Source organism: Sapajus apella, unplaced genomic scaffold (assembly GCF_009761245.1).
Source record: "Sapajus apella isolate SASKATOON/1434 unplaced genomic scaffold, GSC_monkey_1.0 scaffold58, whole genome shotgun sequence".
Taxonomy (NCBI): Eukaryota; Metazoa; Chordata; class Mammalia; order Primates; family Cebidae; genus Sapajus; species Sapajus apella.
This window is the reverse complement of record NW_022436998.1, coordinates 6,387,721-6,400,432: the sequence shown is the minus strand read 5'-3', so window position 1 is coordinate 6,400,432 and position 12,712 is coordinate 6,387,721. Positions and strand designations below refer to the sequence as shown.

At 39.4% G+C, this 12,712-nt stretch overlaps 1 protein-coding gene and 1 long non-coding RNA gene across 2 annotated transcripts in view; both read right to left on the bottom strand.

Annotated features, from left to right (window-relative positions):
• The window catches only part of LIPA (lipase A, lysosomal acid type), a 46,194-nt gene that overhangs the window by 8,824 nt on the left and 24,658 nt on the right, over positions 1–12,712 (bottom strand). The window contains exons 5-9 of the mRNA XM_032245588.1: positions 12,481–12,590; positions 10,916–11,052; positions 7,955–8,101; positions 6,773–6,844; positions 285–356 (exon numbers count right to left, since the gene is read on the bottom strand). Coding sequence (XP_032101479.1) covers positions 285–356; positions 6,773–6,844; positions 7,955–8,101; positions 10,916–11,052; positions 12,481–12,590 — 538 coding nt within the window. The remainder of the gene's footprint in view (positions 1–284; positions 357–6,772; positions 6,845–7,954; positions 8,102–10,915; positions 11,053–12,480; positions 12,591–12,712) is intronic.
• Positions 1,004–5,412, bottom strand: LOC116528365. The gene is made up of 2 exons (XR_004259000.1): positions 3,774–5,412; positions 1,004–3,739 (listed from the first exon to the last, which is right to left on the bottom strand). It is a non-coding gene; the product is annotated as an uncharacterized LOC116528365 (long non-coding RNA).

Below are 12,712 nucleotides of genomic sequence, written 5' to 3'. Positions count from 1 at the left end.
AGGACTGTCTGATTCTACAGGCTGTGTTTGCAATCACTCTGAATAATGCATAACAGTGAAGACTCTTATTTAGAACTGGGGAAAAGACAAAGAGAGGAGGCCCAGTCCACAATATCAGCTACAAAGCTTGGGTTGTTCTGAATGGACTGATGGAAAACAAACAATAGTGAACTCCCCCAAACATTTCCCACAGCAGCTGAGCCTGGCCAGAATCCTGATAGGCCAGACTGTCTTTCTTGATGAGTTTTCAGGGTGCCCTTTAATCAAAAAACTGAAAAGTTTACCTGGTTGTAATGAAAATAATTCTTGGCACTGCTTCCCCAGTCAAAGGCTTGAAACTTTTGGAATTTAACAGCCTAAAAGATAATAATTTGGAAAAAAAGTTATCTGACATCGAAGTTAGAGATAACAGCATAGGTAGGTTGCTGGAGCCAGCCATGACCTCAAAACCAACTTTACAGCAATAGCCAGAGTTACTCTTTATTTCCAAGGCATTATTTTAAATAAAATGGCATGGTTTTGTTCTACTTTACTGGATGACTCAATTTCTCATTGTAAGATTTTTAAGCAGCTACTACCTGATACAAGAAAGCAGCTATACACGTAAGCTGTGGATTATACTAGATCAACAGTGGCTCCTGCTAGGGGAACTTTATGCTGGCATTTTCTATTGAAATTTGCATCCTAAACTTTTTCAAAGAGTTAGTGATTTTACTTGGGAAATATAGATATGTAGATAGATACATATATACATACATATTTATATTTTATAGAGAGATGGATACATATATATATAGAGAGAAAATAATTATACAATTGGCCCTCCATATATAGTTTTGCATCTGTGGATTCAACCAAGTGATATTTTACAGATTGAAAATATTTGGAAAAAACAATAAAAGATAACAATAAAACAATAAAAAATACTAATTTTAAAGTACAGTATAACACCTACTTACCTAGCATTTACATTGTACTGGGCTTCATAAGTAAGTCATCTAGATAAAATTTAAAGCATATGAAAGGATGTTCGTAGGCTATATGCAAATACTACCCCATTTTATATAAGGGACTTGAGTATCTATCTCTAAATTTTGGTTTGGAGGGAAGTGCCTGGAGCCAGTCCACAAAGATACTTGAGGGACAACTGTATAACATTTTCTATTTACCCATTCTACTGGTCTAGTTATATTACTTAGTCAAATTTTAATGACTGTATCGATTAAACACTTTTTCTTGAGTACTGGTACCAGTACAATCACCAAGTAGAACTGCATGTCGGCTAATTCTAACTAGTTAGGGATATTAGAGCCATGAAATTGAAATTTACATTTATTTATATTTAAAATCGTATAATATAAAAATGTTAGCAAAAAGTCACTTATTTTTTAAATTCGAAATAATGCAAATCCATATTTCCTCTACACTCTCAAATTAAATGTACGTCAAGAATTAAACCCAAAACTGGCAAGCCAAATGAATTGAAAATGGTATTTTTTGGCCACAAGGTGGCGCCTGGCGAAAAGAAATATCCACTTTTTTTTTGTCAAAATTGCGTTTATGTGAAGTCTTTTCTTACCAACTGCATAAAATTCTGTTTGATGTAATAAAAGACAGAGTAAGATGATATACTACAGGAGAAATGTTTGGCATCTGCTTTTGCCATTGCAAATGACAGATATTAAATACCTGTGGTATATTTAACAAGCAATACAAAATTTGGATTCACAGCACCTGTTAATGCATCTGTTCCCCATCTTTGTCAGTGAAAATATATTGATGCAAACTATTCTGCCACTGAACACAGACAGCAGTTCATCACTTTGTGACACATCCTTCAGAATTCATATAAAGCACCAGCATGAGCATGGAAAACAAAGGTGAAACTTGCCTATAGCTCAGACTGAACTTCTAAATTTGACTTTGTGCTCAGACTCACTTAGGATTTCAAGCTATCCACTTGAAAGGGTATTTCAAAAGAAAAGTGTTACAATGACTTATATAACAAAAATATGGAAATAAGCTAAAGCCCAATAATAGATATTTGACTAAATATATCAGTATACACGAGGAGTATGCCGCTGTTATAATAGTATGATAAAACAGAAACAGAAAATGGCTTACAAATAATCTCATAAATAATATTAAATGGAAAAAGAAAATGAAACTGATATGCATCAAGGTTATATTTCTGTGATAATCATGTCACAGAGAGTATGTAGATAATGATCAGGAGGAAATGCTTATAGTATTAGGGTAAATGGTTTTAAAGTGACACTTTAAAAATTATATTTAGATCTTGAATGGTAATAAAAATGCAAACAGGTTCAACTTTTCTAGAGTACAATATGTATCAGAAGTCTTAAAGCTATACCTACTGTCTCACTACTAAGTCTACTACTATGAATGTATCACCCTAAGAAAATACTCTCACATATAACGACAGATGATATATGACTGCAAAACAACTATCATTGCAAAAAACAAAATGATAATAAAATTCAAGCATCAGAATACTGCCCTTTATGAAAAGTCCTGGAAAGGCATTTTTAATTATGGCAGAGACTGTCCCTCATGCCCATTCTTGCCTCTTCCTTTCAGTAACAGAATTCCTAAAGCTTTCCCTAAGCACACGGCTGCCAGGATAGAAACCACATCCTCATCTTCCTGCAAGCAGGCAGGCTATGACCATACTGCTCACTTCTGAGTTATCTCCTTCACACAAAGCCACTTGCCCTGAGCTACCTCTCTCCTGCCTTCCTGTGGGTTGGAAGAGACATGGAGGTGACCCAGCTGCAGCCAGGGAACTGGGTCCCTACATGACCTCACAGAAAGCAGCCACAATCCCCTCTATCATCAATCTGGGGCTCTGCTCTCTGAACTTTATTATAAGAAAGAAACTCTTTATTTAGCAGCTGTATTTTGGGGTTTCTAATACATCAGCTTAGCTTGTATCTAGCAAATATAATGGTATTTCATTAAATGAAAATTTACTTAAAAGCAGATGTAGTATGATCTGACTTTTGTCATGGAAATGATTATATTATAAAATTATAAGATTATACCAAAATATTAATAGTGACTATTGCTGGGTGCTAAACAGTCATTTTTCTTTCACTCACATATTTTCTAAAATTTCATAAAACATATTACATATATAGCAAAAGTTATCCTGAATATCTTTTATATGGTGTTCTTTAGAAGTCTTCCAAAAGTATGTTTTTTCCTTTAAAAAAAAAAAAAAAAAAAAAAAGAGCACATCAAAATCATCTAAGGTACTTATTCAAACATAGATCTCAGGATCACAGCCCTGGGAATTCAGAGTCTCCACAGGGCTCAGGCCCAAGAATCTAAGAATCTGTATTTTTAATAGCACCTTAGGTAGTTCAGAACAACACTGGAAAGATATGTTGGGATGGCTTTCCTCAAACAGGCGTGAGTACCTGGACTCTGGGCAGGGCCAGTAAGAAAGTGAGCAATAATATCAAGTCGACTCTGGGGAGCTTCAAAATTCATCAGGTTTATAAGGGGAATGGAAGATAAGCACACTAAATTTAAAAGCCCACTAAAGAATGAGGTATGACATTTATTAACAAGTTAATATGCATTATTTAAACAAAAAGTCAACTTCTGAATGTATGTAAATAAAATGGCCTTTAAGGTCAACCCCAAACTCATACCATAAGAGCCCTCAAATGCCACACCCGAATTCTAGCCTCAGCCTGCCCAGCATCCAGACCTGCCCGGCATCGAGACTTGCCCGGCATCGAGACTTGCCCACCTTCCACAGAAGCCTTTTCCTGGGCTGCCTCTTGGAGCCTGCAGCCTGTACCAGTGGCAGCCCCTGGCCAATAGCCCAGAGGAAGGAGAGCCAAAGGGAAGATCATACAAAACGCTGCACAGAGCAACCATTTTATTGACAAAAGATGGTTTAGTGGTCAGAAGAGCAAAGGGCCAGGCTGCTTTCTACAGCAAATCTGGGCTTTGCAAATATTCTAGAGGTATATTCCAGTGTAGTTATAATCTAAAGTCACCAGGTCACAAATGGGGCAGAGAGCAGTGCTCTGGCCCTCACCCTGCAGCCTTTGACCCTGGCTAGCTTCTGGGTAAGTGGGCTGGAACAAGAGCAGTAGCCTAGATGACAGCCAATCCACTGGCTCTACTGCAAACCCCATGCCAAGAGGAGGCCCAAGACACAGAAGGGTGAAGCAACGCAGGTCTGTAATATAAAATGGAGTTGTCCCAGGGCAGCCTTGGTTTCAACATCCCAAGGGCATCTGAAGTCCCAGGTCTGGTGGCCATTTGTACTTTGCTGAGGCCTGGGGTATACTGTGCATGGGCTGCTGGCGGTCACTAAACTGGTAGGAAAGCTCAGCACCTGTCTCCAGCCGGCTCAGTCACCCTCCATCATCTCTGGGGGTGCCAAAACTGCTAAGGTGACAGACATTGGGCCTTTCGGGAAAATGTGCATTAGGTAAGAGGCTCCAGGCATCCTCAAAAATGTAGGGGAATTCTAGTGACAGCGTATATGAAGAAAACAAGTGACTATCAGCATAAATGTGACCAAGGAAACAAGCAGAGATCTGAACCAAGAACCAAAAATCCTCAATATTTATGAATTTGAGAACTTTTGAAGGTTTTGGGCATTCCATAAGTGGTAAGTGTGTGCTGTCTAGCATGTCATGAACTATTTGCATTCCAGATGCCCCTCTTCTAGGCCACAGCAAACTCTGCCCCTGAGGAACTGACACTCTCAGCCTTCTAGTTCCTGTAAAGGGCCAGGCACCTGAGGCCAGGCTCTTCCTAGTTCCTTAGAGATGAGCCCCAGGGAGAGGAGAACTATAACACTGTTGGAGTTCCTGGGGCAACTGAAGAAGGAGATGAAAGTATCAGGATGTCCCGATCAGTGACTCCCAAACCTGGTGGGGCAGAAGAATCTACTAGGCAGATTTTTTAAGAATACAAATCCTCAAAAATAAAAAGGAATGAACCACTGACATACACAACATGGGTAAATCACAAAACAATTATGCTGAGTGGAAGAAGCCAGACAAAAACAAGTATAAACTGCATAGCTGTTCTCATACAAGCTCTAGAAAATGTAAACTAAGCTACAGTGACAGGAAGCAGATCAGTGGGATGGACGAGAGGGGTAGGAGGAGGTGTCATAAAGGAGCAGCAGGGACCTTTTAGGGTGATGATATATTCACTGTGTTGATTATGGTGATGGTTTCACAGGTGTATACCAACACTGAAATATATCAAATTGTCCACTTTAAATATTGTATGTCACTTATACCTCAATAAAATTTTTAAAATAATAATAAAAGTGGTGAGGCACAGTGGCTCATTCCTGTAATCCAGCACTTTGGGAAGCTGAGGGGGGCAGATCATGAGGTCAGGAGTTCAAGATCAACCTGGCCAAGATGGTGAAACCCGATCTCTACTAAAAATACAAAAATTAGCTGTGCATGGTGGCGGGTGCCTATAATCCCAGCTATTCGGGAAGCTGAGGCAGAGAATTGCTTGAACTCGGGAGGCAGAAGTTTCAGTGAGCCGAGATCATGCTGCTGCACTGCACTCCAGCCTGAGTGACAGAGCAGGAGTCAGTCTCAAAAATAAATTAATAATATTAATAATAATAATAAAAGTATAGATTCTCTAGTCCAAATGATTGGGACACAGGAGTCTTTGTTTTTAGAAGTCTGGATGGTAGCCAATCCAAGAGTTCCACTAGAATCCCAACTCCTTTTACCTTTTTAAAGCAACGTTTCATTAAGGGCGTACTTTCTAGAGCAATTCAGTGATTCTTCTGCAAGCAGTGACTGCCAGGTGTTTGGAAATTACTATTCAAGACACTTACAGTATCTTGGTTTAGGGCTTAAATGGTGAGTTGTTTCATATTTAAAATGAACTTAGTTAAAAAAAGAAATTGCACAAAATTATGTCCTGAGGTGGAAAGAAGTTCCGGTCATACTGTCAGGTGAAAAAAGAAAAGCAAGCTGTAAAACAGTAAGCAGGAGAAAAATCCATCTATTTCTACATCTACTACTGCTATCCATGTCTTTAACAGCATCTTTTTGAAAAGAGGTATAGAATAGAATGTAGAGACATTCAATATCTATAGATGTGCATTTCCTCTCCATCTAGGGTTATAGAGTGATTTTATTTTCACTTTAGGAGATTTTTGTCCTAGATGTAGTTACTAAATTTTCTAGAATGAACATGCCTTATTTATGTCATAAAATAATCAAAACTGTATTTCAATAGTCAGGGGCCCCCATTCACATCTGTGATTGGTTTAGCTCCAGTTTATCCACTGATGTTTCAAGCACATTGTGTTCTGGGCTCATGTTGAAACAGTGGTTTCTATCTCCAAAACTGCTTTAAAATCACTCTTTGTGAAGCAACACAGAAATAAAATAAATCTAGGACTCAGTGAGAAACAGATGGAGGGGAGGAAACAGGAGGAGGAAAAGAAAGAGGGAGAGAAGGAAAGGGAGAGAATATGTAAACCTGAGACTTGAAGAAGGGAGAGGAGGAAAAAGAAAGAGGTCAACCCCGTAGCTGTCTGTGAACCCATGCATAATACAGTGTGTCCCACCAAGGCTATCAAAAGCAACACAAGTGTGATGACAAAGCCCGAGACTCTGGGGAAGAAAACCAGATCAGATTTGTAAGCAGACGGTCTTTCTATCTGGGAAGGGTTTACATGCCCAGACGTTTCTGATGTTGATTTACCTAAGCCCAGCTGCACTCCTGGCATGCCTACCTGGCTCCAGTGTAACATGTTTTGCACAGAAGTTCCAGCAGGAGAATGGGTTGTATACACATCCACTCGAGACTGCAAAATAAATACATTGAAATGAAGAAAACAGCATTAAGGTGGCATTGATAATAAACATTGTGTTTTGCCCTTCAAATCACTAAAAACTAGAGCCACAATCTCAAGTTTATGAGATCAAAGGTAGAAGAAAATTATTTGCTTAAAAATCTGTCATGTAAAAATACATACAACCACACTCAGAGTACAATGTGAAGGAGGTGCAACAATATGGTAAGCATGGGACTGTATGGGTGGTCTTTACAGGGCATGTTCCTTTTCTTCTTCATGCTTTCCTGAATTTCCCAAATTTCATATAACAATTATCAGGCGAAAGAAAAATGGCACTTAAATTCCTTAGGGCCTTTATTCTAGGATTTTAACACCTGTTTTTAAAATGCTACATGACAAACTAACAAATATATTTAGAAACACCAGCATAGTATTGGCTAAGGGTTTACATTTTATAAAATAAAATGGGTTTAAATTTTATAAAATTTTTATACATACACAGACACAAGTGTGTGTGTGTGTGTGTGTGTGTGTGTGCAAGTATACACATATGTGTATGTAAATGACCATTCCAAATTTAAATACTTAGAGTAATTTTTTTAATTTGTGTATTTTAGATTCAGGAAATACACGTGCAGGCTTGTTACCAGGGTAGACTGCATGATGCTGAGATGTGGGCTTCTACTGATCCCATCACCATAGTACTCAATATTGGCTATGGTACTCAACAGGAAGTTTTCCAGCCCTTGTCCCTCTCCCTCCTTCCTTTTGGAGTCCCCAGTGTCTATTGTTCCCATCTTTATGTCTACCACTTACTTTAATTTCTAAAAGAAACAAATCACTAGAATGAATATAAATATTACAACTTAAATTGTGACAGATCTCCTCATTCAATAGTCTCCATCTAAACACAACACAGGAAGGTGACGGCCACCAGCCTGAGGATAGCAGCAGGTGGTACTGTATTCCTGGCATTGGCCAAAGTTCATTCTTGTGCCTCTCAAAGGAAAGACCCTTTAGAGTTCTGATGAGGTCAATCCTGCCTCTCCCACATCATTCAACACAAATAAGCATATTTACAGATAAAAGAAAATCAAATCTTACTATAAACAGGCATACCATATTTAAATTTCTCTCATTAAATCCACACAGAAGAAAAAAGAGATTTCCACAGAGCTCCTTCAGTATGACATGAGTGCAAACATGGGTACCCAGCCACTTCAAAAATGCACTCTGGGGAAGAAATTCTTTGTCTCCAAATAAGTCCTACAAAATAAAAAGAAACCCAAGAATATCTCAGCATGTCCTTCTGGTGCACAGGTCTCCATGACTCACCTCAGAAGCAGAGACAAACAGCCAGTGTCTCCACAGTCTCGGGAGAGACTGGCAGCCAGTGGACATTCAAACCAGGATGCTTTTGCAAAAGTTTACTAAGGCAAAATCACACACTGCAGAGGTGTATGTAAATTCTCCAAATGAAGAGAAGGAGGCAGAAAATAAAATAAGTTTACAGCAGACTTCTGCAATGGGAAAGGGCCTTAATGATCCCCTATCCCAGGGCCATCCCAAGTAGTTTTCACCTGACTCTGATGGATGGGTGGTTACTTCTAAGAAACGGTCAAAGCTGTGATTGATCAGCAATGTCTGCCAGATGTGTGTCCATCTAATTCAATGCCACTGGCCAGCAAGCCAAATCCAGTCCACTCCTTGATTTTTGTTTTTAAATTTTTTTTATTGGCCAGGCATGGTGTCTCATGCCTGTAATCCCAGCACTTTGGGAGACCAAGGCAGGAGGACTCCCTGAGCCCAGGAGTTTGAGACCAGCCTGGGCAACATGGTAAGACCCTCACCTCATTAAGTTTAAAAACAAGACGAACAAACAAAAAACATTTTTATTGTGGTAGAACATACATAATATAACATTTACCATTTTAATCATTTGAAACAGGGATCCTCAACTCCCAGACCGTGGACCAATTCCAGTCATGGCCTGTTAGGAATCAGGCCACAGAGCAGGACGTGAGTGGCTGGCAAGTTAGCCTTACCACCTGAGCTCTACCTCCTGTCAAATCAGCAGTGGCATTAGATTCTCATCGGAGCACAAACCCTACAAACTGCACATGCGAAGGATCCAGGTTGCAAGCTGCTTATGAAAATCTAATGCTTGATGATCCTAGGTAGAACAGTTTCATCCCCAAACCATCCATCACACCATCCATGAAAAAACTGTCTTCTATGAAACTGGTCCCTGGTGCCAGAATGGTTGAGGACTGCTGATTTAGAAGAGTTCAGTTTAGTGGTACTAAGTACACTCACACAGTTGTGCAACCATTGCCACTATCTTCAGAACTTTTCCATCTTCCTAAACTGAAACTCAGTACTCATTGAACAACAACTCCCCATTCCCCCTCCCCATAGCACTGCCTATTTTTATAAATAAAGTTTTATTGGAACACTACTATACTCATCTGTACACATTGTTTCTGACTGCTTTCATGTTATAATGGCAGAGTGGTGTTTTTACAAGAAACCAATGGCCCACAAAGTCAAATATATTTACTGACTGGCCCTTTCATTTACTGACTGAAAAGTTTGCCAACCCCTGGCCTACACTGTTCCTAATCAATGGTCGGTGAACCTGTGTGCAAGTATTTGCCGGGCAATCTCTACACTCTAAAGGAAGATCTTCACATACTTGTGCAATGGAAAGAGGAGAAAGATCTTCCTTATATTGAAGCCAAACCTGCCCCCTTATAATTTACACTCTTGCTCATGTCTATCCTCTAGAAGGACAAACAGAAATAAACAACCCAAATGCCTATAAAGGCAGTTTTAGAAGTTGAATTGTATCTCCCTTAAAAAATATAAAGAACCCCGAACCCACAGTATCTCAGAATTGCCATATTTGGAGATAGGCTCCTTACGGAGGAATCAAGTTAAAATGAGGTCATTAGGGTGGGCCCTAATGCAATATGATGGCTGTCCCTACAGAAAGGGGAAATTTGGGCACAGTGACAGACATGCACACAGGGAGAATGGCATGTGAAGATGAAGGCAGAAATCAGGGTGTTGCTAACAAGCAAAACAATATATTTCTTTTAGTGCATCTGTATGTATATAAATTCACATACAAGATCTTTAGGAAAAGATCCCAAAATGAGTGCTGTGTTTAATTCTGAGAAAAGTAGGAGAAGTCTTGATAGTTCAAGAGTACTTTATTTGTAATCTCTGAACTGTTCATAATGAAAATTCATGCTTCCATTACCCAGAGCATCAAAAATAAACTTAGTCAGAGGGGCTACATCTTATCTGCATGCTCTGGTCCCTGGTGCAGTAAATCTCCTATTATGTGAAGTCAGGTTTTGAGATCAGAGAGGCCATCTTTCCTGTTAAAATCTTCTAAATGGCCCATGAGAGACATCACACCTGATTTCAAGTATATATTTCTATATAGGATTTCATGTGTGTGTGTAAACATATATTTCATAAAAGACATATATAATGTATGCATAACAGACCATCTGGACTTAGCTGGCTTGAAACTCTTTTTCATGAAATCTATTTCCTCCTTGAACAGAACTTGGGGTCTCAAAGCTTTAGGGCAGACCTCTGATGAAGCTACTGGCTGTGTTTTGGAGCCATATTATAAAATACGGTAATGATGGTGTTGTTAGATCTCCCTCAGTGTAGCTAGGGATGGGCTTTTGGGAAAAGCACATTTCCTGTCTCCCATCTCCTCCTACCTCCTCTGTGCATAGGCTCACCTCATGGGATAAAGGGCAACTCCACCAATGCTTAAACAATTTTCTCCCAGACCCCCCTTGCTGTCCCTATGAGGTAGGCAGAGCTGTACTGACAATGCTAACCATGAGTACACGTGGCACCAGTGTGCAGGGAATGACAGGCATCCCAGGCCACCCCTGGGTCTGGAAGGAGGGGTAAATGGAAGAAGAAAAGCCCATTGTTCCACTGATATCAAAATGCAGGGAGGAAGGCACAGCTTCTCCCTCCACTGGCCAGTCCTTCCAATCTGAGGAGGAATCTGTGGGGAGAGGAGAGGGATAGGAGGGGTCCAAGTACCTTAATGAGAAGATCTGGAAAACGTCCTAATTTGGCCAGTGGGCTAGTACAGAAGTCCACGGAAGCCACAGGAGCCAGGGCAAAAAACATTTTAATCCTTTTGGCCAGCTCAGGTATCTGTGAAAATGCTATAAAACCTGTGAGAACAAAGGGAAGAAAGCAGGAATTCCATTTTCTGGGATTTCCTTTTCTCAGAACAGACAAAGGCCATCACCCGTGGTGTCCTCTCGCAGTGGCCTGAGACCACGCAAGCAACACCACCGGCAAGAGGCAAAACACTTGACATGGAGCCCTCTGAACTTCCGTGTGCCCTAACACTAAATTTGATTAAACTAGTAAATCAAGCATTTGTAAATGCTAGTTCCAAATCTCGACCTAGATAAATGCTGAAAGAAATCCAGGCTGGGAGAACCAGAAAATCTTTCCAGTTCCGTTTCCAATTTAAATCACAGAGTGTATTTCCAAGAGCCTCACCCCATCACTTTTAGCCCCACCATGCCCCTCCCCCAAAGGACAATTCCCAGACACCACGTTCAAATAAACCACCAATGATTTCAAAGGAACTCATAGTTAGAATCCTCTAGCTTTAAAATATTTTTTAACCCTTGATATGGTTTGGCTGTGTCCCCACCCAAATCTCATCTTTAATTGTAGTTCCCATAATTCCCATGTGTTGTGGGAGGAAACTGATGGAGGATAATTGAATCATGGAGGCAGTTTCCCCCATGCTGTTCTTGGGGTAGTGAATGAGTCTCGTGAGATTTGATGGTTTTATAAGGGGAAACCCCTTTTCACTTGGCTCTCATTCTCTCTTGTCTGCCATCATGTAAGACATCCCTTGATCTTCCACCATGATTGTGAGGCCTCCCTAGCTCACCATCCATTAAACTGTGAGTTCATTAAACTTCTTTTTCTTTATAAATTGCCCAGTCTCATGTATATCTGTATTAGCACTGTGAAAACAGACTAATACAACCTTCTCTGACTTCTTGCCACTTGGCCCCAGAATGTCACTTTAGTGAGCAGTGGAGCAAAGGGCACAAGTAGAAACTCTTGCTTACTATAATTATGGGCAATTTTTATTTTCTTTAACTTTGCTAAATTTTCTGTTTTTCTACAGTGAACACACATTACTTAATAATCAGCATAAATTAAAATGCACATAACTTTTCAAAATTGTTTGTAAACCAAATGTAACTTGTACCTGCAGTTAGTTAAATTCCACTTAACTTCAGAAGGCAGTACATTTTTTTTTTGTTTTCTTTTAAAATGCCTCTGAATTTAGAAACTACTTGTTTTCTACCGTCTCACATCCCCATCTTGCTTTATCTAGGAAAACATGTAATATATTGTGGCTTACATTAATTTCAATTTCGAGAAAACTATATACCATTAATTTTCAGAGAAGACTAAATGTTACCAAAATTCCTTATCCTATTCATTATTTCTGTTTGGCGTTTTAAAATAAACTGTATTTGAAATAACATCTTTTTATATTTCACTTGTAAGTACAAACTCTGTAATGAAGACTTTATATCGACTTCTGATCTTATTTACATACATACCTATGGTGGTGCCTTGAGAATGACCCACATAATACACTTGTTCTTGGCCAGTTTTATTCAGAATGAAGCTAATAGAAGCTGGTAGGTCATATTTTGCCATCTCATCATAACTGTAATCCAAGAAAAGAACTCTTTCATTGAAATAGTACATGCAATAGAATAGCACACACATACTGAGTATGCAGTTTAATGAGTTATCACAAACACAGCTGTGAAAACCAGCAATGAGTCC